At 40.2% G+C, this 26,016-nt stretch overlaps 1 protein-coding gene across 2 annotated transcripts in view; it reads right to left on the bottom strand.

Moving 5' to 3' along the window:
* Positions 1 to 26,016, bottom strand: part of IQGAP2 (IQ motif containing GTPase activating protein 2) — a 289,402-nt gene that overhangs the window by 120,640 nt on the left and 142,746 nt on the right. For both annotated transcript variants that reach the window (XM_024732762.1, XM_024732763.1), the window contains exons 3-5: positions 24,606 to 24,762; positions 16,280 to 16,357; positions 12,241 to 12,317 (exon numbers count right to left, since the gene is read on the bottom strand). In XM_024732762.1, coding sequence (XP_024588530.1) covers positions 12,241 to 12,317; positions 16,280 to 16,357; positions 24,606 to 24,762 — 312 coding nt within the window. The remainder of the gene's footprint in view (positions 1 to 12,240; positions 12,318 to 16,279; positions 16,358 to 24,605; positions 24,763 to 26,016) is intronic.

The following is a 26,016-nucleotide window of genomic DNA, read 5'->3' as shown; positions in this document are numbered from 1 at the left end:
AGATTTAATAAGAAGTTAGAATTACATATAACATATATGGGAAAATGAACGGAGAATGATTTTGATGGTTTGAAGTACTTCAAGACTCACTTCAGATGTTGATGTGAGATAGATCTTAGTTTATAAAATATAAAATTTCATTAAAGGAGCTGAAGATCAAGCCTTCTTAATGGAATGAAAACTCTTAAAATGAATGATTAATCAGTGCAAGCAGCATGCACTGAAATTAAATTTTTTGACCATCTGTAAAAAATAATCACTTCGAAAAGCAATATGTGATCAAAGTTAAAAATTAGTGATCCATGGTTAGAAAAATACGTTAGGAAATCATCACCTGGAGTTAAACACTAAATGTTTTGATATAAATCTTTTTAATGTTGTTTCTAGAAATATCTATTCCATAAACTCATAGTATTCTATAATATGAATGTATTATAATTTACTTAACCAATTGCTGAGCATTTAGATGGTCACTAATTATCCACTATAACAAACAATGTTGCAGTGAACCTACATATATAGATACACCTTTGTGCACATATCTTATTCATCACATAAATCCCTATAAACAAAATTGTCAAATTGAAAGGATATATGCACAAAGTTTTCAATATATTTTATCAAATTGTGTTCTTGGAAAGAGATTATACTCATTTATTCTCTGTGAGTAAAGGATTAACAAAACCCCTTTCCCTTCTGCAATAGAAGGTGACGTTTAACTTTCTAGCTCTGTTCCCCCAAGAACGCAATAAGGGTATACTGAAAACCGTGCTACCAGGCACCATGGCTTAGGAGAAAAACAACCTCTGACTGGGAAATTTCATCTTGACTAGAAGGAATCATAAATAGGCTTTATACATTTCAGGTGTTCCTAAGTTCAGTGACTCTTATAACTGGCACACTTCTCGCAGGAAACTTGGAAGCCACGCTATGGAGCTGTTGCAATAGATACTGGCTCCTGGGGACTGAGGCTTACAGCCAGGGAGCCTTCTGCAACTACCAGTATGAGTCTCACTCCTTCGCACCCAAGTTATCACCTGGGGTACCAAAGAGAACAGCTTCTAGATGGCTGTGTGGACAACTACATGGGGTGTTGGGAAGCCTCCCACTGAAGAGCAAATACTTGATGCTGTCCTGCTGGCAGGTTGCATTTCCTGGCTGCCTCTATCCTTCTGAGCATCTGCTAACCAACATGACATAAGGCAGGCAGTCATGAGGGTCTGAATGTTTAATTGAACCTAAGACCCAGGTGATGGGCATGGCCCCACTCTACCACCCATCCATGAGAACGCCATTTTCTTTGTCCCCTTAACAGCACCCGACTCTATCAATGAAAACCTTACCTATCGGTAGCCAAAAAATGTCATTTAAGTCTACATTACATTTTGTTCATCGTGAGGGTAAGCACTTTTCATTCTCGTATTTGGCCATTTCCATTTCTTCCAGGAAATGCATATTAATGAATTTTTGAATTTTCAAGATTGTTTTCTGGGGGGATTTACCTTTCTCTGGTTTTCCCCTCTTTTCCCTTAAAACCACAACCAAAGGACAATGAACAAATGACATTTTAAACATATGGTAATTTTAATTTTACTACTAAATTCCAATATGATATCCATATCTTATTCACTAAGGGAAAAACATATTAGACTCTGAAAGTCATTCAATGTAAAACAGACATTATGTATTCATCATTCATTCTTTAGTTTATTTTTATTTTTTAAAAAATTTATTTCATTTTTGGCTGCATTGGGTCTTCGTTGCTGCGTGCAGGCTTTCTCTAGTTGTGACAAGCAGGGGCCACTCTTCGGTGCGGTGTGCGGGCTTCTCATTGCGGTGGCTTCTCTTGTTGTGGAGCATGGGCTCTAGGCGCGCAAGCTTCAGTAGTTGTGGCTCGTGGGCTCTAGAGCAGAGGCTCAGTAGTTGTGGTGAATGGGCTGAGTTTCTCTGTAGCATGTTGGGTCTTCCCGGACCAGGTCTCAAACCCGTGTCCCCTGCCTTGGCAGGCGGATTCTTAACCACTGCGCCACCAGGGAAGCCCCCATTCCTTAGTTCAAATTCTAGGTCTTTAGAGATTGTCAAGGATATAAAACTATACAGCCGCTAAAGACTTTACTACCAAAGGTTCATGCCAAACAAGTCATTGTAATTAAAACTAGTATGCTGACATTTCCAAGACCATAATATTTTATGAACCAATTCACTATTTATCACATGGGAAAAATATTCCAGGTAAAAGGGAGCTCATGTCATGTGGAACAAATAAAATGTCAAGCTAGTCACACGTTCCTTTCTAGTAACAGGAATGACAAAATTCAACAGAATTAAACAGACAGGTATGGCAAAGCTACAAAAGAATTCTAGGAAAATAAAATCAAGCCATATTTGAAAAAATAAAAATAGATCCATAAATTATCAAAATGTATCATTTTATTACTTCCATTCTTTCACAGTACCTGTAGTTTCTTCTTCCCTTTTACAACTAAATTTAAAAAAACAACTGAACTGACAAAAAATAAATAAAAATAATTCAATGGGAAAAACTTTGAAAATGCATCAGTAAAATTTAACTAGGGGACACCCATAAAATGTCTTCTAACAAATTTTATATATGTGTGTATTTATGATGTGTATTGCATTAATATTCTGCTAGTTTTAACATACTTTAAACTTCTATTCTTGCATCAAAGCCTAAGCTAATGAATCCTTACTATCCTTAATGTATTTCTACTTCTATTTCCCCACCTATGTAATGTTGAGATAATCTAGAATTTTAGATGCATTTTTAAAAATAAATTTATTATTTTATTTGTTTATTTTTGGCTGCGTTGGGTCTTCATTGCTGCACGTGGGCTTTCTCTAGTTGCAGCGAGCAGGGGCTACTCTTCGTCGCGGTGCGCGGGCTTCTCACTGTGGTGGCTTCTCTTGTTGCGGAGCACAGGCTCTAGGCGTGTGGGCTTCAGTAGTTGTGGCACGCAAGCTCAGCAGTTGTGGCTCACGGGCTCTAGAGCGCAGGCTCAGTAGTTGTGGTGCATGGGCTTAGTTGCTCCGTGGCATGTGGGATCTTCCCGGACCAGGGCTCAAACCCGTGTTCCCTGCATTGGCAGGTGGATTCTCAACCACTGCACCACCAGGTAAGTCCCCTAGATGCATTTTCAAATTTTCATATTATGCACCAAAAGTTTAGATAACTAAATTTTATTAGTTCCTTTTCTAAATTAATCTACATCCAATTTTCCTCTTTCTTAGTTTTATCTTTGGTTTTGCTATGTATAAGCATATTTGCTAAATAGATAAAATGAATGACTCACTAAGTGCACATATTTTACTGGTTTCATTTGTTCCTTGGGTGTTGGTTCTGTTTGTTGAATGTAATTCCTCTTTCACAGCATTGGTTTCCTTCAAATGTCTGGTATTTCCTGATTTGGGGAAATCTTAAGGTTTGACTTGTTGCTTGTCACTGTTGATTGCAGGTCCCCATGACAGAAGCCAGCCTTAGGGAGACAGTAGGGGAACAACGGGGCTGATGCCCAGAGGGTGCCCGGTGTCTTGTCTTCTTAGATTGGGGTTCCCTGTGTCTTCCTGCAGTCATTAGCTACCTTGGGTACTCGTGTGCTACCCTGCCATCAGCAACTACACTTGCTGCCTTAGGGAAGGATCAGAGGGCTCAGCGGGTCTAAGCCCAGTTCTGCTAGCTTAGGGGCTCTCCTTTTCCATCTCTGCTTGGAGCAAACCCCACAGCAGCTCTGAGCTCTGCTGCAATGGCTCAGTGGTTTCTGGGCTGCGGTCTTCTGTCTTATTTCTCAGTCAATCCAAACCTATCTGTTTGCTTTCTGTCAAGGGTTATCTAATTTTCTGATCAACGGATAGCATTCTTTCTTACTGCAGATGATTAAAAAAACAAAACGAAACAAAACTTACTACTTTAGCCATTTCATGTCAGTTTTGTAAAGAGAAAGGCAATCATGCTCAAATATCTTGACAAAACTGTTTCCACCACATCTCCTTTGTTCGCCCGGTCATTCATTTAATTATTATTTATGGAATATCTACTGTACAAAAAATATTTTACTCTACTGTGCTGTCCCTAAAATAAAGGTATTTAGTCTTCCACAAAACATAGGTTTGTTGGTAATATGAACGAACTTAATTACACTGACAAAAGTGTTAATGTTCCCCTATGGTACTAAAGAAATTAGAAGACTATTTCTGATTATACTTTTTACTTCTCCACTGTAAGCTGTATAATGTAAATCTCACACTAAGCAAACATCCTGGTTTAACTAAAAGTTACCACAAGGTGGAGCTGAGAAGTTAGTTACCTTTTGGATAGAAAAATTGAGTTAGATTGATCTCAAATCAGCTTTTCCTAAGCTAGTCAGGATCAGGTAGAAATCTCATTTGCCTTTATACAGTTTCACCAAAAATGTTTTTTTAAATGCTAACGTGTATTTTTTATTTGGCTTAAGATTTCAACATTTACTTTATCTCTGAGGTTGAAGTTTGAAAAGATGACTTTTCATAGTGTGGGAGTGATATACCGAATCTGTGTGGGAGGTGCTTCCAAGCAAGTTAGTCTAAGGGGCAAATGTTTACTTAGGAAACTGAACTTATTCAGAATTCCCATGATGAAAAGAACCAGCAATAGCAGCCCACTCCTTCCCAAGCATTTAAATTCAAATGAGGGAATTCATTACTTGAAGTATATAGGAAATCCAGAATCTTAGTCGTAAAAATAAAAAAGAAGCCTGCCCAATCACCAATTTCTTGGAGCTCTTCAACACTGAATTTATTAAGCAGCTTTAGTGCCTAATGGGCAACACAAAGAAGCTGACAGCATTCTAAAGGAAGCTGAGGAATTAATGTCACCATTGCTTCCCACGTATAAGAAAGCACTTGGTGTGAAATAGCTAGCTTTTTATCACACTAAAGGTACAGTACATTTGTGTTGCTGAGAGAGGCCAGCTACAGAGGGGTTGCCCTAAGGCAGCAAAAGCCTCACTGGCCCATGTGCTCCCATTTGTACTGATAATATCAGTTCAAGTATGGGGAGCAATAAAGAAAGTAAAACACACACACACACACACACACACACACAAACCTATTAGAGTTTTTTTCTACTACTTTCAACATATACATTAAGAGGTGCTACAGTAATAAAATACAAACTTAAAAGGCAGAGGCTGAACTTATTTCAACTTTTCTGGAGCACATCATACGTAGTTCATTTTATGCTATAACATGGGAGATGAATGTTTGTAAATCAAAGCCTCATGGCTCACCAGAAAGAAGACGGAACTGGAGTCAAGCCCTGTATCCTGGCCACAGACTGGCAATATCTCATTGTGTGACTCTGCGCAAGTCACATAATCTAATCCTTCAGTTCTCTCATCTGTGAAATGAAGGATCAACATCCTTGGACTCAACATCCCAAGGTCCCTCCAGTTCTGAAGTTCTGGGATTCTTCCTTTATAAATATCCTAAATATAACAGCTTAGAGACCTGTGCTGAAGTTCAAGTATGATGCCACTGTTCTTTTCATTTTCTAAGTAGTCTGGAAATATTGGACTCCCTTTTGAGGCCAATGACTGGCTGCCTCAGTAACAGTGCAGGTTCTGGGGCCACACAGCCTGGGTGTGAATCCCAACTCTGCCACTAGCTGTGTGACCTTGGCCAGACACTCTGTGCCTCAACTGCTGTGGTTATAAAATGAGACCAATAGCAGTGTGTACAGAAAAGGTATGTCGTGAGGATTAAATGAGATTATACCTGTAAAGTACTTGGAACAGTGTCAGGCACGTAATTAAAAGCTCAGTAAGTGTTCGTCTTTGTTTTTATTATTGCTATTATCCTGGTATTTAAGTCTTCATACAAACCACTTATTAATAACCTATCACAGTGGTTTCCCCACTTTCAACACTAAGAATCTTTTACTATTTCCCCTTACTGACTCCATGTTTTAAATGGTTTTACCCACAGGACAAAATTATGTTTCCATCTTACAGTCACATGTGTCCCTATTAATATCATGTCAAAATCCAGCATTCTATACCTAACTTTCAATAAAAAGTAAAGGGAATCTTGAGGCAGTCTTATCATAGAAAAATAAGTACAGTTAAACCATCTGAAAGGTTAAAAACACAAACTCCAGAGACTTCAAGTTGGAATCAATGGTGCATGTGCTGTGTTAGGTGACAAGACATGGTTTACAGTCTCAAAGAGCTTAGAATTTAGTAGGATGGAAAGGTAGAGCCATAATACTAAATTGGGATAGGAAGAGGGAAAGAGAAGATGGTACAAACAGTGGAGAGAATTTTGAACGATATGGCAGGTGCAGCTGCCCTCCCTCACCTTAATCCCAAATCCTGCCACCTGTAGATCTCCCTCCTGAGAAAACAGGATTACAGTCTGTCCTTGGGGTTAAGGAACTAGCTCGAGGAAGCTATTCATAAAGGCAAATATGTTCTCTGTCCGAGATGCAAGCAATCTGGTATAAGGCATCAACTGGTTTCTTAACAGGAAAAGGGTCCCAAGGGAAGGGAGTATAGGACAAGAAAACATATGCATTAACTTTGTACCTGAGGAACTGGTTCAAAGGCAACCTGGTTAGCAAAGCAGCCACCTGACCTTGTGGGAGACCTAGTAGAGGAGGCCTTCTTCACAAAACAGTCAGGGTACTTGGAACAGCTGGCCAACCAGAAGTGCGGCTGCCACAGCCATTTTCACAAATTCAAGCCTCGAAGGTGTGCTATTTGGGTATCTTCACTGCATTTGAAAACATGACCTCTGGACAGCAGCCACATAATCTGCCGCAGGAACAGTCATCCTTACCCAGAGGGGAGGCAGGCATACCTTTACCTTGTTGCTGTCAGTGTAGCAGAATCTTAACCGTCAAATAAACTTTATTCAGTAAGAAAGCAGAATCCAGAACCCTCATCCTTTAATCTAGGAAAATTGTTACAAACACATGACCTTAAAAGGAATCCTTGAAGGGTAGCTGATTCTATACCTTAAGGCAGGAATAATCAGGGCAGGATTGGAACATCCTCTTGTGACCACAAAGCAAGGATATTTCAAAGAAATGTAAGGGATAGAGCTACAAGGACCAAGGAGCTGGCCAGAAAGAGGTCCCAGGACAAAACAGAAGCAATCTGGTTCATCAAAAAAGAAGATACTAATCTTGGTTAGATCTGAGAAAGGCCTGGAGTTCAAAACGATGTTCAAAGGAGAATGGTGTGAAGTATACGAAAAGGAAGTTGCAATACAGAGATAAAATAAGACACACATAATATTTGTATGGATTTTAATAAGTTGGGAAGTGTCATGAAAATACAGGTGCTTTGTTTTTTCTATGTCTGTCTATAGTGTATAAATATGTGCTTGTTTTTGTACTATTTATACTACAAGAAAGAATAAAGACCAGGAACTCTGAGTAAGCCAAACAGCCGGGAAAACCACGCAAGTGTCCCAAGATAAGAACAGACTGAGGAGCACAGGTGGTGACAAAAATAGCCAGATGAAAAGAGGGTTCAGCACTGATGGTCACACTCAATAGCCAAGCAGAGAGAGGATCCAGAAACAGGATCCCACATGCTATCGGCCAAATGGTCCCAGGGAGCATCAAGCAGAGTCCATCCCTCATCTCCCGGGGCAGAAACCTCTAGAATGCCCAACTAATTTCAAGAAAATATTCAAAAGGCATGCGTCAGTTTTTAATAACGTTAACACACCAGGCCAATACATCACGATGACAGGACAATGGGTTATGTAACACTGGCCAAGTAAGACGTGGAAGAAAATCATTTCTGGGTGACAGGGGGTGGAGACTGGATGGTAAATAAAAACCTACCCGAAAGCCATAGACAGAAAAATGACAAGGTCTGGCTGACTTCACAAATCAAGTTGAGTCTGATGCCTGGTGGCCAAGGCTGGACTCACCTTAGGAGAAGAACCCAAACTGGCACCATGTTCTGACTGACAATTGATTGGTTAGAAACCAGATCTGTAACCTGGGTGGGTCTGAAGAGGTATTCTGTTTCTGGTAACCATGTGAACTCTGGGTAGGTATCAAAATATTATAGCCCTAGGATGAGTCAAAATTAGTGGAGGGACTTCCCTGGTGGTCCAGTGGTTAAGAATCTGCCTTAGAATGCAGGGGATGTGGGTTCGATCCCTGGTTGGGGAACTGAGATCCCACATGCTGCAGGGCAACTTAATTCACGTGCCGCAACTACTAAGCCCGCATGCCACAACTAGAGAGAAGCCCGTGCGCCGAAACGAAAGATCCTGCGTGCCGCAACTAAGACCTGAGCAGCCAAAAATAAATAAATAAAAATAACAATAAAAGGAGAGGTTAGCAAGCTTCCTGTTTAAAAAAAAATTAGTGGATAAATAACAAAAATATGAGTGAAACTTGTAGTATGGATCTTTTAGGATAGGTTTAAGTGTAGTAAGTTTGTAATAATGTATCTGGGCATTTTACTTGTGTTTTAAGGTATTTGAGGTGTTCAAAAAAGCAGTCTACTGGGACTTTCCTGGAAGTCCAGTGGTTAAGACTTTGCCTTCCAATGCAGGGGGTGTAGGTTCGACCCCTGGTCAGGGAGCTTCTTGCCTCGTGGCCAAAAATCAAAAAACATAACACAGAAGCAATATTGTAACAAATTCAATAAAGACTTTTAAAAAATGGTCCACATCAAAAAAAAATTTTTTTTAAAAGAAAGCAATCTACTAAATTTAATAATTTAAAGGAATTCAATTGTATAATGTTTAAACATTTAACAGTTGCTTAATACAGTGAGCAATAAATAACAGGCAAAAAGTGTTCTTTTCCATGGCTTCCAGACAGAAAAAAAATTAGTAGTAACTCATTAGCAAGGCTCTCACTCCATGAGGTGGCTCCTTTTATTGTGCAGGCTTTAAATATTCCAAATAAAGCCACAAAAGGAAAACATGCCATATATATATTTTAAGTCCAAAACGCCAAAATAGTTACAAACAGTCGTTGTCACTTGGTACTGAAATGTCAGCGTCTGGAGCAGAGAAAGGTTTATTGCAGGGCCAAGCAAGGAGAACAGGCAGCTTGTGCTCAAAAGACCCGAACTCTCTGATGGTTTTCAGGCAAGGGTTTTAAAGAAAATGTTAGGGGAGAGGGTCCTAGAATGCAGGATCAGCTCGGATTGGTTGGTGGTGAGGTAACAGGGTGATGTTCTGGGAACCTCAACCTTCTGGTTCCACCAGTCTGAGGTCTACATGCTTATGATCAGCATGTAGTCACCATCCTCTACCTGGGTGAGGGTCTTAGTTTCTGCAGAACTCAGAGATATGCATCAGATTGTTATCTATATCCCTTCGGGAGGAACTAGGAGCCCTGTGTCCTAATCATTTACTACTTGAGACTGCTCTTTGGAACTGGGGGAAGGCCTAGGAAACAAAAGTCTTTTTTTTCTGTCCACAAGAGACAGGGGACATGGAGGGGGTTCTGTACCCAGGAAGGCCCTAGAGGGTCCTGCTCAGCTTTAATCCACCCTTTTCTTTGAGACTTCTCAATCTTGAGGGGGAACAGGTGCAGGATAAGAAAGTGAATAAAGTTTTAGATAGAGAGGTTAATCATAAACTTGCCAGAAGAACTCGGTTTTAGGGGGACTCAGTTTCAAATTTTCCAATGTTTTCTACAATGAACATATTTTTTACTTTAAATAAGGAAAAGATGATAAACATTTCTTTGAAAAGAGCACGAGGCCACTCATGACTGAGGTGAGTCTCTACATTAGGCAGAGCTTCAGGATTCCCAGCGGGGCTGCTGTGCTAACATTAGCTGGAGTCTGGGCTTGAGAACACCCAGCTGAACTGACAGAGAGAGTGATGAATGGCAGGCCTGGGCACGGGGGTTAGAAATCAAGTGAAGAGGTGAGGCAGGCAGGAAAAGGGAAAAGTAGACACAAGCAGGAAGCAAGGGCAAGAACCCAGGGCATCTTAATGAGGTTGTTAAGCCCAAATCAAGAAGACAGGGAACACTAACACACCACTGTAAAGCAATTATACTCCAATAAAGATGTTAAAAAAAAAAAAGAAGACAGGGAACAGAAGACCAGCTGGCAGGGCCAGGCGTGAATTCTGTAGATCAAGTCAGGCCCACAGGTTGGGGCAGGAGGAAGGCAGAGGATCTTCCTGCCTGGCTCCTGATCTATAATCAGAACTTCTGACCTGCTTAATTCCCTGGCAGGTAATGCCAACTCTCTACACCAACAACACTGCTGTATCTGCAGCCAGGATATAATGGCTGAGGATGTCTTTGTTCATTTTTAGCACCACTTCTAATCATGCAGTGAGGCCAAACCCACTGTACGTATGAAATGGCTCTGCTATCCAGCTTCCAAATGTGTCTGGCCCAACAGAGCAGAATATCAGCCTCGTCTGCATTCTAAACCATAGCAGGAAAATGTTTTGATAGAAAAAACTTTAGATACACCTGAGACTTCTCCGTTCCCCATCAAGGAGCAGCCATACAGTAAGTTTAGAACAGAGAAAAGTGAGGGAGAGTCTCCCAGAGAATGCCGTTTATTAAGAGAATATTGCTTTTCAAGATCCTACTTTTAAAATTCCTACTTAAGGTCAGATCTGATGAATAACATTCGGCAGGAATCTGCTCCAGTAACGGAGACTTCCAGGATGAGTAACTAAATACCTGAGAAAAACTGTCGGAGAGAGCAGGAAGTTGCCTTTTCTTTGTTTACCAAGCTGTTCAAGCCATTGTTAAAACTATGGCAAGCATACATTTGTAAGCCTCAGTGCTATTCTCTGTAACTTCTTTACAACAGTGACATCACCAGAAAGGAACTTAGCGCACCATTTCTTTATAAGCTGCTTACATTAACACCCCAGGTGTCCACTGCAGGAAATCAATTTAAGCTTACAGAAGACACCCACGAGCAGGCTACGGATTTGGAGATTAGCACCCTGATGGATGGATACCATAATGATTCACTAATGGCTGGCTTAGCAGGTCACGAACGGTTAAGTGATGATTCTAGGCGCTGAAAAGCATTTGACGAAAAATGTTGGGCAACACATTTGATAATATTCCTCAAAATGAGCACTTGTGCACAAAAAGCTTTTAGAAAACCTGCTGGAATAATGATATACTAGCCACATGTGAGGGGGCAGGCAGAGAAGCGGCTTTTTCCCAGTTGTCCTAAATTACTAGAGTAAAAGGAAATCACAGAATAGGCACCTACATTTGGTCTGTATTTCAAGCAACTGTCGTCTTCCAAAGAAATCTCGTAAGGACTGATGGGGTGGGAGAATCAAATTATTTGACATAATCGAAATTCTTTAGTAAGCCAGCATTGTAATGAGTTATTATAAAAATCTTCTCCTTTGGAGAGGAAGAAAGCCAGGAAGAAGTTAATATAAACCTCTAGGCTGAAGACGGTGCCAGGAAAATGACTTCTAGTGATATAAACACAAGGCAGATGTTTTAAAAGAAATTTAAAATTTAATTAGACGTGAAGCCTTCCAGCCATTACCTGTGTACACACAAGACAACAGCCACAAACTAGATTTTTAGAACCATTTTTGTTACCATCTAAAAATCACATTGCTCCCAGGCCAATAAGGTAAGAAACAATCTGTGACTGGTAGAATTTCAATATTTAAAAAAATTAAGATATCAAACAATTGCTTTAAAAAAATGAAGGTATCGCGATTTGACTAATTTAAAGCAACTTCTAAGTTTCCTCTTTACCCTTACAGTACAAGTTCCAGTGAACGAAAGTTCAAAAGACTTTTTCATAGTGATTTTTATTAATCTATGCTAAGAATTGAGCCAAGCTAATGATTTTAAGAGTATGAAAACCAAATGTATGACTATTTTTTTAAGCTGCATTTTGGCTATATTTGTAAAGTAGATCGTAACTGAAGAATATGGTAGCACATTATTATCAGATTCCTAGAAATTTCAATTAAAATTTTCTCCTTATTATACTCACAGGTCTTTCATTCATTTTCTGGTTTTCTGTTTTGAAATGGATTAAAAAAACAGAAAAATATTTTTCAAGTTCAAGTATTGTTTTTATGTGACAATTACCTTAATTTTATACCAGCAAATTTAGAACTCAATTTAAAAAGAAGTTCAGATTATTAAAAAAACTTGAAATAAAAAAAAAGAGCTCTCTTTCAAAACTGAAATTGTGGTTTTATTTAAATTTACTTCCTAGACTTCAAATGTATTTTTTTTCCCACCTCAGTGCGTGAATGCAATATATCATTCTTGGTATGTTTTTCCGGTCATAGACATCTGTTGTTTCTGGGTAAAATATCTGGAAAACAAAAGGGAAAAACGTGTTTATTATTTTCGCAATTATTTTAACTCTCCCAAATGACCCTACTCTGATTGTCCTTGCTGTTCTGTATTTATTTAAATGAAGAGGAAACTCCAGCTGTGCCTCATCTTGTTCTTCATGCGGACCAATCACTGCATCTGGTCCCCTGCCTGACAGCGCCTCCTAGTGGCTCAGGAGAGTGGGGGATTCACAGTCAGCCACTCCAAGAAGGCTTTGTCCACAGGGCTGGGTAGCAGTTTCATTGCACAAGGCATGAGCCCACGTAGGCTTTGCTTTCTGTATCAGAGTCACTCTTGTGACTGCCCAGAGAAGGGTGTCCTCTTGAAAGCATTTTATTACGTTGTTAAGAACTTGGCTACACAGTTCTGTAAATATGCGTGTACACACATACAATGCACACGTACGCATGTATTACTTTAAGCAGAAAAAAAAAGTATCCATTTTCACTGAATAAAATCTGGAAAGTAGATAAAGTATGAAAGGAAAATACCTATAACCCCACCTCCAAAATTACCTATAACCCCACTATTAGCATTTTGGTATATTTTCTTCCAGTCTTTTTTCTGTATGTCTCTGATTTTTTATGTTTATGTATGTGAGTGTTTAAAAACCAAACTGCGTGTATTACAAACCTATTTAACACTTAATAGAACATGACTGTTTCACATTCCTTTCATTACTCTGTAAGAACATTATTTCTAAATAGATGCATATGATTCTTTGATATTTTTGAACCATAATTATAACCAGTTCTCCAGGGTTGAACAATTTTTTACCCCCAATTTTGTCCCTATTATAAGTCACTACAATAAATATCCCTGCATTTTCTGAGCACCTGATTGCTTCTTTTGGATAACCATCTATGTACGGAGTTAGTAGACTGAAAAGTCTGAACACTAAAACTTTTAATACACCTTTATACTCTTCTTGAGGTTGAAACTAAAAGCCTAATAAGAAACAGATTTCAGAATGGGGCACCAAAAATGAGTAATTAGGATTGAAGCTTCTGAGATTAAGATAAGCTGGTTGGCATTACTTGCTTTCAGTAAATATTTTATAAAATTTGACATAAAAACTAAAATTAAATCATGTACCATATGATAGTACTTGACACTCAAGCAAAATTTTCTACTGGACATTGAAAAAAGCTAAGAAAAGAGAAAAGCAAAGCTTCTTGAGCTACAAATGTACAGTCACTGAGTGCTTACAGAAATATCTGTAGCTTATGTAATTTGAAACTAAAAGCCTAATAAGAAACAGATTTCAGAATGGGGCACCAAAAATGAGTAATTAGGATTGAAGCTTCTGAGATTAAGATAAGCTGGTTGGCATTACTTGCTTTCAGTAAATATTTTATAAAATTTGACATAAAAACTAAAATTAAATCATGTACCATATGGTAGTACTTGACACTCAAGCAAAATTTTCTACTGGACGTTGAAAAAATCTAAGAAAAGAGAAAAGCAAAGCTTCTTGAGCTACAGTCACTGAGTGCTTACAGAAATATCTGTAGCTTATGAAATTTCAAAGGTCTTTCCAACTTTCCTTTAATACTTTTGCTGTTAAAGTATCAATGAGAAGAGGATTCCCAATTCAGAAGAATATGACTAGGTTTAAAATTCTACTATGTAAGCAGAGGACCACTATAACTCTCCCTCTCTTCTTTAAACAAGAACCTTTTACACTGATATTTCTCCTGGAAAATCATCATGAATATGTCTTCTTCTTCAATTTATAGAAGAAGATGGGATCAATTTATAGTTTACTGAAACGTTTTCTTCAACATTGTAACTCCAATGTGTAACATGACACTGAGCACAGGGTAGGCAGTTCATATTGATAAATGAAGGAATTAATTAATATATCAAAGTCAATTCAGTATACTGCTGGCCTCTCATTTCCTGCAATGTAATGTATCACTGACTTCATAATAAACATCAGGGTTAAAATAGAATCTGTTACATGGATCACTTGTTTGGCTTAAAGTCAAAATAAATGTGGTCCAACATACACACAATTTGAGAAGGTTTAAATCATAATGAAATTATCCTAATTTAACATATGCTGCCTCATACAGAAAAACTGCATTTCAATGTCTGTCGTTATTAATCTGTTTACCACTCAACACCCTGTTAGTACTTACTAAATTGCAGTTGAGAAATAAATATGAACTCTCTATTATAACTATTGCCCAGAAAGGAACACTATTCAATGTTTTCAACATTTTAGAAGGGAAAGTAGTTTGATTAAAAAAAGGCAAAATAAAATAGATCAACATTGACTATTGCAAGAAAAAAGGAGCTGAGTTAAAACAGGTATTAGCACAAATGTATTTTAAAAAAGGCATTCATAATTTACATGAAGGAGTCCTTTGTTTTCGTTGTGGAGTGTGTTTTTAATTGCAAACCTGGATTACTAATAAGAACAACAACATAGGTCTAAATAAGTCAGTAGCCGATACCCTTGCTGGATCACTCTTAAATCATTTCTTTAAAATAGCTGTACATATTAAGCAATTCAAAAAAGGGAACTATTGGTACATATAGAAACCTGATGGATCTCAAGTGAATTATGCTTAGTGAAAAAAGTCAATCTCAAAAGGTTACCTACTGTATGGTTCCATTTCTATAACATTCTCAAAATGACAAAACTATAGAGATAGAGAATAGATTAGTGGCTGCCAGGAGACAGGGCTGGGGAAGGGATGCTATATATAATGTCCAACCTCTCTGCAGTATCGGCATCTTGATTGTGGTGGCGGTCACACAAATCTATTCATGCATAGAACTACAAACACACACACACACACAAATGAATGCATATAAAAGTGGTGAACACTGAATAAAGTCTGGAGTCTAGTTAATATTAATACACCAATGTCAATTTAATTCTGTACTAGTTATGAGATGTCACCATTAGGGGAAGCTGAATGAAGTTTACACAAAGATGTACTATTTTTGCAACTTCCTGTGATTCTAAAATTATTTCAAAATAAGAAGTTTAAGAAATAGCTCTACAATTTCTATCACATGTAATTATTTCTTCATTTCCTCCACTTGTCTATATATCTCACAGGTGTAAGGGTGCCTGCTCTTTGAATTTAACAAGTTCTGAATATTTGCTGAATGAGTTTTATTTGGGAGATCTATTTCAAGAGTAAGACCTCTAACCCCCTAGCCAGTAAAATTTAAAGTGATACTATGATTTATAATAATACTTTATCGAAATAAATTTATAATGATGATTTATAGTGATACAATATATACGGATACAATGAGACTTGGAATCTTAAGTATAAAAAGCAACACAAAAAAGGGAGGTGGCTCTTCTAAATCAACTATCTACCAGCCAAAGCCTGCTCCGACCTTGTTTAATTTATTTTTTTTTTTCTTTCTTTCTTTTTTTTTTTTTGCAGTACGCGGGCCTCTCCCTGTTGTGGCCTCTCCCGTTGCGGAGCACAGGCTCTGGACGCGCAGGCTCAGCGGCCATGGCTCACGGGCCCAGCCGCTCCGCGGCATGTGGGATCTTCCCGGACCGGGGCGCGAACCCGTGTCCCCTGCATCGGCAGGTGGACTCTCAACCACTGTGCCACCAGGGAAGTCCTAATATATATATATTTTTAATTAATTTATTTTTATATTAAGTGGGTTTTTTTTCTTTTTTAACATCTTTATTAGAGTATAATTGCTTTACGATGGTGTGTCAGTTTCTGCTTTATACCTTGTTTAATTTATACACACTTTCACCTGGCTGCTCTCAGTCTGAGTTCTTGCCATATGTTACTTTTTATAGGCCTTTCCATATTTCTGTTAGTTCTCACATTTCTCATTTCTGATGCAATAAGGACATTTGCTGCATTAACGTACCCCAGTCTGCTAAATTTCTTTCCACAGTGGGGTGTTTGCATTACTCCTTTTGTTTTCCCAGTTCAGGCTTACCTTGGGTAGACCAATAGACTCCATCGCTCTTAACCACTGGACGGTGTTATCCGTGTGTCGAAAATGAAGGCCCGACTTCTAACGTGAGGATGGGTGATGGTTGGGGGAGGGGGAGTGGAAAGAAGGGAACGCACAAACAGTGAGTCAAAAAAGTAATAACTTTTTTCATTAGCAGGATGCTTTCAATTGTCTTTCTCCTAGAATCGTGTCATGAACGCTCATATAAAACAACCAGAGATCCAATAAAGGAGATGACACTATCTCAGCAACACTGCAACCATTTGGGATGGACCGTCCCAGTTCCCAGAATTCACACGTTTGAGGTAATTCTGAACTAGAATCTCAAAGACCATTTTCTGTCTAGCACGCCTTAGGATGTTTTATGAGACACACGTGCACATACATGAGCATGTACGGACGTGCGCGCACACACACACACACACACACACACACCCCATGTCAAGACTGTGGCAACCACAGCTGAGAGGACTGTAACTTCAAGAAAAAAAAGGATTTTTAGAAGACCAAATGCCTTTTTTTTGGTGGTTTCTGGCTCTGCCAAACCATTTTTTCTGATCACGAATGTAGTACGATTTCTGTAAAAAACCTGAAAAATGTAGAAAAATACAAAGATGAAAACAAAAAGCACCCCACGATTCAGAGCTAATTTTAGTATTTATTCCTTCTATAATCTAATTGTAATCTTGGCCTTGTACAAGAAGTAAACTTTCACTGGAAATATTTTACAAGACCTTTTTCTACCCATATAATAAAAATAGGCTATGTTTTCCATTCCTAACGGTCCTAATCAGCCAGCCATTATTTTCTCCATAAATAAAGTATTCTTGTTGCTATTTCATGAAGTTTTATCAGGCAATGAACCATTGTGAGCTTTAAAATGATCTTACATATTTCATTAGTTAAATGTGTACCGTAATGTTATGTATTTTATTTTCATTTCAAATAAAATAAGAAGTAACTACAGCAAGTTTCATCATAACTAACACCCAGTGGTAGATCATCACATTCAGAAAGTCTAGCTCTTCCCTTTTGTGAAGGGAAAAAGGGTCATCTTACGTGACCTTTTACAATCTAATAGTTGGAAAGCATTTTTGTTGCTGTAAGGAATTAGGAAGTATAAGCTAATTAACATTTGACAAATATTTACGTGCTTTTGATAGTGGCCACTATTTTTTTTTTTTTTGCGGTACGCGGGCCTCTCGCTGCTGTGGCCTCTCCCGTTGCGGAGCACAGGCTCCGGATGCACAGGCTCAGCGGCCACGGCTCACAGGCCCAGCCGCTCCGCGGCATGTGGGATCTTCCCAGACCAGGGCACGAACCCGTGTCCCCCTGCATCGGCAGGCGGACTCTCAACCGCTGCGCCACCAGGGAAGCCCAGTGGCCACTATTTATTAAGATTGGACTGTGTGTGTCAAGCACTTTACATAAATTATCTCTGATTTTCAAAACACTCTGCAAGGTAGTTATCACTCTCATTTTTTAGAGATGAGGAAATCTAGGCCAAAAAGATGAAGCGACTTGTCTAAAGTCAAACAGCTCTTAAGGGGCTGAGCTGGGATTCAAGACTAGGTCTCTGTGGATCTTAAAACCTTTCCTGTGCTAACACTCCCCAGGGAAGAGGGTAGGACATAATGACCAGGGGATTATTCTTCACAGGGAAGAGATTAGCTAATTACCATGAAATAACTAGAGGGAGGGGGAAGTGTACGGAAAGAGAGGAAGGATGTTAAAGAATAAAGAGACAGAGAGCACGCAGACAGTTCACAGCCAGGTGGTAGTGTCTGAGGGTAACTCCGCATCAACTGTTGCAGAATACAAACACTTCTCAGACACGGCCACTCTGCGACCGTGGAGGGACAAAGCGGAGATAATCCTCAATCACGTCAGGGCAGAGGACCTCAACACCACAAAGTAACTAAACATCACCCTCTTCCAACTAAGACAGGCGACTTATTTCTTGTCTGATGTCAATCTGGTTCCTGTTCAATATTCTCACCTCCTAGATAAAAATTACCAAGATACCAAACTGATTACGCTTCCTGGCAACACCGCAATGATCCTTGCGCTTCCCTAAATCCTTATTAGAATCACTCAGTACAAGCTCAGATCTCCACTGAGCTATTTTCCCTTCCTTACAGCTCCGTGGGTATGCATTTTTTCTTGGCACATCATATTTAAATAAATATAATTTTATGTTGGTTTCTGAGAGTCTTTGGCTGGTAGCCTTCAACAATCCAAATTATATAACAAAAACATCCCATCCATTTAGTGGTTTCATTAGCTAGGTAACCTCAGGAAAGTTACAAATCTCTTTGAACCTTGGTTCCTTGGCTACAATAGGGAATGGTATGCTTCTCTGGGTTGAGGATTTAATGAGATTTATACATATAACACTTAGTTGCAAGGTACACCTAAAATGCAATAAATGTTAGTTATTGTAATTATAAGACTGGGCTTGAAACTTTTATTCACCTGTAAGGCCAGAAAAAGGTTTAGCGCTTCATGTGAGAGGCACTGAAGGAAAGGGTGGTTATCAGAGTCATATTTCTACGGTAAATGAGTGATAGATTTTAAATCCTGCGTCCGCCTTAAACACCTCAGGAATGCTGACCTCAGAACCCTATGGTCCATGCCTGCCTATTTAAGAAGTAAGCTTCAGTGAGCGAACTGCATTAACATCTTCAATCTACCACGTTTACTTCAATTAGAACAAAAACAATCTTCCAAACAGGCTCAAAATAATCTTAGTCTGCTATAACCATTTATAGCTTGTCTATTTTTTCACCAGTCCTACAGTAATATTAATATATTAGGCTAGGTGGTATGTCTATAGTCGTAACTTGGCCAAGGGCTGTTACTGAACATCTACCTAATTTCTTTCATGTATTAGACTAGAGAGTATATGCTGATTTTCTACTGCTGAGCTACTACAGCACCAGCGAAAAAGATTACTGCAGTTTAAATTGAATAGATGAGGTATTATGTAAGTCTTCTTTGGATGGTAACTTCTTACATATTAGGATCAAAGCATTTTAGAACGATGAGGTAGTTTAAAACCAGTAATTATTCTAATGTGCTCATTTTATAGATGAGTCAACTGATGCCCTAAGTGTTTAAGACACTCGAGTTGACCTAACTTGTTGAGCTCTGGGTCAAGACTGGCTTGCAGAATTCCCTGACTTCAAGTCCAAATATTCTGGTCAATTTACTGCTCACAGAGCCTCAGGACAAACACCTGTAACAGTTACAGTGTAACACCTACAGTGTGCTTACCTCTGTCAGGCAGGCACTGGGCCTTGCATAGATCACATTTGTTCTTCACAATTTCTCAACAAGGCTGATATTGTTACTGTTTTCCCACTTTACATTGGAGGAAACTGAAGCTCACAGAGGCACAGTTAGTGGCAAAGCCCGATTCTGAGGTGTTTTGGTTCTACAGCTCATACTACTGACCACTATGTACATGCTTTCCCTACCTAAGGCCCTCCTAAATGTTCAATGCGCGTTTATTGTACGTCTGCAACTGTCAGTGCACTGTCCAGAGTGATAGTGTTCTTTGGCTTTGAGCCTTATTAGACTGAATCCTCTCCAAGGAATGCCCCTCCTACCTCCTCCTCTTTCTCTTGGTCATCCTAGTTGGCTCGGGAACATTCATCCTTCAAGTCCCACCATGGAAACCTTCCTGGCTTCTTTACCAGCCCAACCCCCTTTAGAACTGACCACACTATTCTTGGTTGGCTCCTACCATCTACCCAGCCATCTTCTCTTCACTGCCCTCCACCCATTTCCAGCCCCTTTCCAGGATTCACCCTTTGTTTTCCCTCTTGAATCCACTCACTTCTTGTCTCTGCAGGCCACTGTCACCTGTCACCTGGACTGAGTAATCCCCTCATGCACTCTGCCTGCACGTCCACCCTCCCTCCAATGTGTTCTCCAAATAGCAGCAGAGAAATCTTTCTAAAGCACATACTGTACCATGATGTCTCTGCCAACACTGAAACAGCTTCCCCCTGTACTTAGGTTGAAGTCACTCGTTGTACTTAGGTCCTCCATGTGTCACTGAGTAATCTCTCTCTGCTTCCCTCCTGGTCTCATTTCTCACCACTGTCCCTCACCGTAGCCTTTCAGCCACTCAACTTGGCCAAGCTCTTTTCTTCCTTGAGCTTCTCACAAATGGGTCCCTTCTCTCTGGACCATCCTCCCCATTCCCTATGCTTAACTCTCCACACGGATGAGTTTCCTCTCATTCTTCCAGCCTCAGAGTAAATGTCTCCTCAGAGAAGCCCATGGCCTTCTGTCAATAATTCTGGCTTTCATTTCTTCCTTCATACACTTATCACAATTCACGACTGTCTATTTTACTCACAGTCTCTCTCTCCAGCTGACCATGAAATCATGTCTGCCCTGCTGCCCACTCTGCCATTGGTGCCTGGAGCAGTGGCTGCCACATGGTAGGTACTAATAAGTACTGTATGGATAATTGAGTCCTATCCTTTATGTATTTCTATCTTAGGACAATTTTATCTGCTTTCTGTATAACTTTATTAAAATGTATTATATTAATGTGTGTCTGCCTATAGTCAAACCTTTGTAGACTCTAAGAAAAAAACTGCCTGGCGTGATTATTAAGAATGCAGCTTCCTGGGTCCCTGGCTAAGATTCTGCCTGACTCAGTAGTCTGGGATGGGGCCCAAAAGTTGACGTTTTTACACACACCCATCAGGGGGTCCCACAGGAAGTTTGAGCATCACACTTAGAGGAAGAGTTTCAGTAAATATTGAATAAAGTACTGAATAAAGCATAGAAGACAAGAAACGGAGTACTCTGGCTTACTACGAACTACTGTCATTCATTCCTTCACCCAACAGCTATTTCCCTAGCACACCCTATGGGCCAGAACCTGCACCATTCGCTGAGGATATGACAGAGGAGACACACACAGTTCTTGCCTTCATGACAGTACTCCGTGGTGTGTCCTTGTGTGCATGGCATGATTATGCAACTCAGACCTGGAAGGGGGGTGATGGGAATGGTCAGGGAAAGAATACTCATCACTGGAAGCTTTAACTCTAATACCTAGCATATCTTTCTAAACCTAAGTTAATGAGGGGCCAAGGCTGTACATAAGCTGGCAGACAAAGAGGATGGGGCAGCATGAAAGCTCCCATCTACTTAGCTCAAAGCCATCATCAGTGTCACAACTGAGGCCTTGCGATTCGGGACAGAGCTTTTGCATCGGCGACACCCTGCCCAACAGGTGGGTCATATTTTATGGCTGCAGTCCAGGCAGACCCTGCAGTGAGCACCCAGGCTCACCGAACTCATGGTTTCCAGATGGCACGTCAAGAGACAGGCCTAGGTTAGCAAGTGTTCCCTTGTGTTTCAACGCCTCTGTCGCAGTCCCGTGATTTAGTGCTCCTTAGAAAGGACCACGTGCGTGATGGGCTTTAGACCTGAAGAACACATGAACGGGAAGCTAAGTCTCCTGCCCACTAGTACCGGTCTCCTTTCATTTCTGTAGACGAAATGAAATGGCCTTAAAATAAAAATGTATGATTACATGGCAAATCACTGACAATTTCCATTCAAGGACACTTTCAAGGATTTAATAAAAGGAGAAAAAGAAAAGCCTCTTTTTTTTTTTTTTTTTAGAAAAGCCTCTTTTCTCCAGTGAATTAACAGAGGGGTAGTTTCCATTTGTCCCATGTTTCTCCCACATCACAGCTGGCATCTACCACCCTCCATCCACCACCTCCCTTCTTTCCATGCCTCTCCTAGCATCCTTTCTTCTGTGCACCCCAGTGGAGGCCTGACGGCACGGGTGACAGCAACATAGAACACTTCCCTCTGTCACGATGTTTTGCTCAGGGATGTCATCATCTGCTTAGGTGCCACAGGTATTTTATTCTTTAACAAGAAATTGGAATCACTTCCCCGTCCCCATCCCAAAGAGAAGCTGCTACTATTCAAATAACAGGACCTCTGATGCCAGGAGGAAACAGTACCTGTTTAAGTTGCCATGAGGGGGTCCACAGCTGAACTGGGAAGAGACACCTATATTCAAGGTGTATAAGGTGCCAGGAGAGGGAAGAATCAGCCCACCCGCTGCTCTGAGTCTCACCTTCACTAAAGGTCTGTCTTTCTGGCCCGATTCTCACTATCCACACATCAACATACCCACAATCTCTTTCCAGGGAGGCCTGGAGCCAACTACACTTTAACTCTATCATCAAAGCTACATGGCTGGGGCTTCCCTGGTGACGCAGTGGTTGAGAGTCTGCCTGCTGATGCAAGGGACATGCCCCGGTCCAGGAAGATCCCACATGCCACGGAGCGGCTAGGCCCGTGAGCCATGGCCCCTGAGCCTGCGCGTCCGGAGCCTGTGCTCTGCAACGGGAGAGGCCACAGCAGTGAGAGGCCCGCGTACAGCAAAAAAAAAAAAAAAAATCTACATGGCTGTTAGTACTAATAGGCCTAGATCTTGGTAACTACCATTACAGTAATGAAAATAAAACAAAAATCGTGCTCTAAAATGTGGATAAATGTTCATTTATTTTGTGACAAGGGGGATACAACTTATTTTTTACCGTGCTTTTCTGAACTTTTAAAGTATTCCTCAAAATACAAACTTTAATTTTGGCTGGCTAAGTCATTTGTTTCACTTAAGTCTTACAAAAGGCCGAAAACTTACTCTAGGGAGAAACATCTAGAGTTAATAAACACATGACTTAATAAACTCAAACTTATTTTAAGATATGCAAACACTTTTATTCATAACGTTATTCAAGGCAGAAACTTTTGCTCAATTCCCTTTTGGGCTAGATGATGAAAAGAGAGTTGTCAAAAAAGATGTCAATTCATCTTGTCTACTGTTAGCATAGACCATTACTCACACATTTGCTCTGAATTCAATATACACATTTAAAAAATAAATTTTGTCTCAATTACAACTGAAGGGTAGTGTGACATGCAATAAATGGAAAATCATTCCATTTTCAACTATACTTAATGTTACCCTTGAAATTTTAAGAGAAATAACTTTTAAGGATACTTGAAAATCTGCAGATAAAAAATACTGATATAAAAAACCAAATACAATATATTAAGAAAATAAAGAATCAAGTTTCAAAGAAGCTTTAGAAACCCTGACCCAAAGTGGAGAACGGATCACATGTTCCAGGAGGGAATAGCACACATTTTTTTTTTTTTTTTGCAGTACGCGGGCCTCTCACTGTTGTGGCCTCTCCCGTTGCAGAGCACAGGCTCCGGACGGGCAGGCTCAGCGGCCATGGCTCACGGGCCCAGCCGCTCCGCGGCATGTGGGATCTTCCCGGACCGGGGCACGAACCCGTGTCCCCTGCATCGGCAGGCGGACTCCCAACCATTGCACCACCAGGGAAGCCCCAACAGCACAAATTTTAAAATTCCCTTTTGAAGACACATATAATGAAGGGGTCTTTCAGGCTGGTGTTTACTTTTTCCTCCTTTGCTTTTTAATGGAAAATTTCAAACATAAAAATTGGACAGAATAGTGTAATAAACTCATTTGCATGCCTCATCTAATCTCAACAACTATGAACTCATGGCCAGTCTTGAATCATCTGTCCAACCTCCTCCCAGTTATTTTGAAGCAAATGATAGATGTATCACTTTACCTGAAAATACTTAAACACGTATCTGAAAAATATCAGAATTTTTTTTATTAATACAAGGTTGGTATTTATTTTGGTTTGGTTTTCTCACCCATATGCCTTCCCAAATTAGTCACGAAATAATTCTTAAAACTAGTTGCATATAAAAAGGGTAGTCTTAATTTGTTTTAAACACCAAAAGGAAAGGAGTTCCTGACTATTCAATATCAGAGTTTTTTTTTAAAATCACCTTGGGCCTAACTCTTCAGGGCCACAAGTTCAAGTCCCAGTTGGGTACTTTATTCCTTGATGAGAACAAGGGGAGTAATAAACTGTGTTGATGGTGAAAAAAGGAGGGGTAGAGGGCCCCCCACTCTTACAGTTACTGGCACTAATAAAATGACCTCCATGAAGGAATAATGGGGGTGGGAGCTGGGAAGCCCCATAAAGCAGAGATCTCTCGGCCTCAGACCAGAAACAGACAAATGCTTTGCTTTTAAAATTGCTGCTGCCTCAGGAATGATTATTTACAGGCTTAAAAGACCAAGGACATCCCCTTTCCCCACAACCCATCTCCCACCAAATCCTTATAGAAACACTAAAAGAAAGGAAAGGAAGGGAAAGACTGAACTTCCACTTTGAGCTGGAGGCCAGACCAATTAGATCTCAGTTACCTTGTAACGTGTTTGTTCCACATCATAGATCTTTTTCTCCGATACCATTTTGGGGGCAAAGAACTTGGCTAACTTTGCAAGGTAAACTCCGTTCCGGAGCCCTTCTTCCAGTTCAGTGGTTGGTGGCAATTCTTCAACTAAGCAGACTTCCATCCACCTAAAGGGATTAAAAAAACCTTAAGGTGACTCCGGTTCAAGTAACTTTCTGTAACTGAAGAGATGCAGTATCTTACTACCTGTGATGGAGACATTAACAAAGGGAGCGGGATGTGAAACATCTTTAGGTGTCACAGATGGGAAGAGAGAACTTTCTGGGTGGGACAAGAATTCAGAACACACAGGAACAAGGGGGATGACAAGCCCAGAGGCACTGAACTCACTTCCAAGCCAGAGCTTGTCGACTTCACTTTTATCACAGTCTCTGCCAATTCTCTTTTGTGCCAAAGAGGAAAAAGGCCAAAGCATATTTGTATGGGTGGAATGAGTCTTGCTGACATTACAGAAAAAAACAGTTCCAAGTTTATGAGCCCTCAGTGGAGGACATTCTTGTAGGGGTTATGCTGTGGGGAGAGTGTAGTCCCAGGTGCAGTAAAATTTGCAGTTGCCTCAGTCTGGAAATGACTACCAGGAAAGGTAGGAAGCGTGGAAAAGGGACAGTGAAATTCAGAAAGCAGACGCTGTCTTCTTTAAATAGGACACATTCCTTTTTCCAATACCAGGAACTTATTACAGCATGCTTACCTTTTTTGGGGAAGGTATTTACTGGATTTTGAAAAAGATGAGATTAAATCTTAGGACATTGTGCCAGTATTGTAGAAAAGAGAGCACCAAGGTCACTACTGGCTCAAAAACACACAGTGGGAGGGGAGCCAGGCCAGTTCCCACTTCACACTGGTGTGCTGAGAATCTGTGGAGCTCAGAGAATAATGCGCTTCCTATCCATTCTTGAAGAACTCTTCCCTACTGTAAGACCCAAGAGGCAGGGGTGCACGCTCTCACCTCCCTGCCACGAACCCACTGCCCAATCACCAACTATGAGTGTGAGCTCCACACCTATATAGCCAGTCCCCGCAGAAGATCATTAACAACGACAGCGCCGATCCCATCAACACCTGGCAGTCGGGAGAGGGCTGTTCTGCAGTATTAACAACTGATCGTGATCCAAGCAGTGAACGCTGTAAAATGTCTCAATTGCTTGCAGCTCTGGCCAACATCTTTGAAAAGCTCAAAGAGTCCCTAATAAGCAAGGAGTATTTACTGACCACTTATTTAGGCAATGTAAAACGTGGAGTATATGAGAAAAGCATAAACATAAGCCCTGCCTTCTAAGAGCATTAAGCATAATTGAGACGGCAACACAATTGTGGGGAAAAACCAGAGAGCCATGTAAGAGAGGCTATGCTGACCAATG

The sequence above is a fragment of the Neophocaena asiaeorientalis genome, unplaced genomic scaffold (assembly GCF_003031525.2).
Source record: "Neophocaena asiaeorientalis asiaeorientalis breed wild unplaced genomic scaffold, Neophocaena_asiaeorientalis_V1.1 scaffold515, whole genome shotgun sequence".
Taxonomy (NCBI): Eukaryota; Metazoa; Chordata; class Mammalia; order Artiodactyla; family Phocoenidae; genus Neophocaena; species Neophocaena asiaeorientalis.
This window is presented reverse-complemented; position numbering and strand designations above follow the sequence as displayed.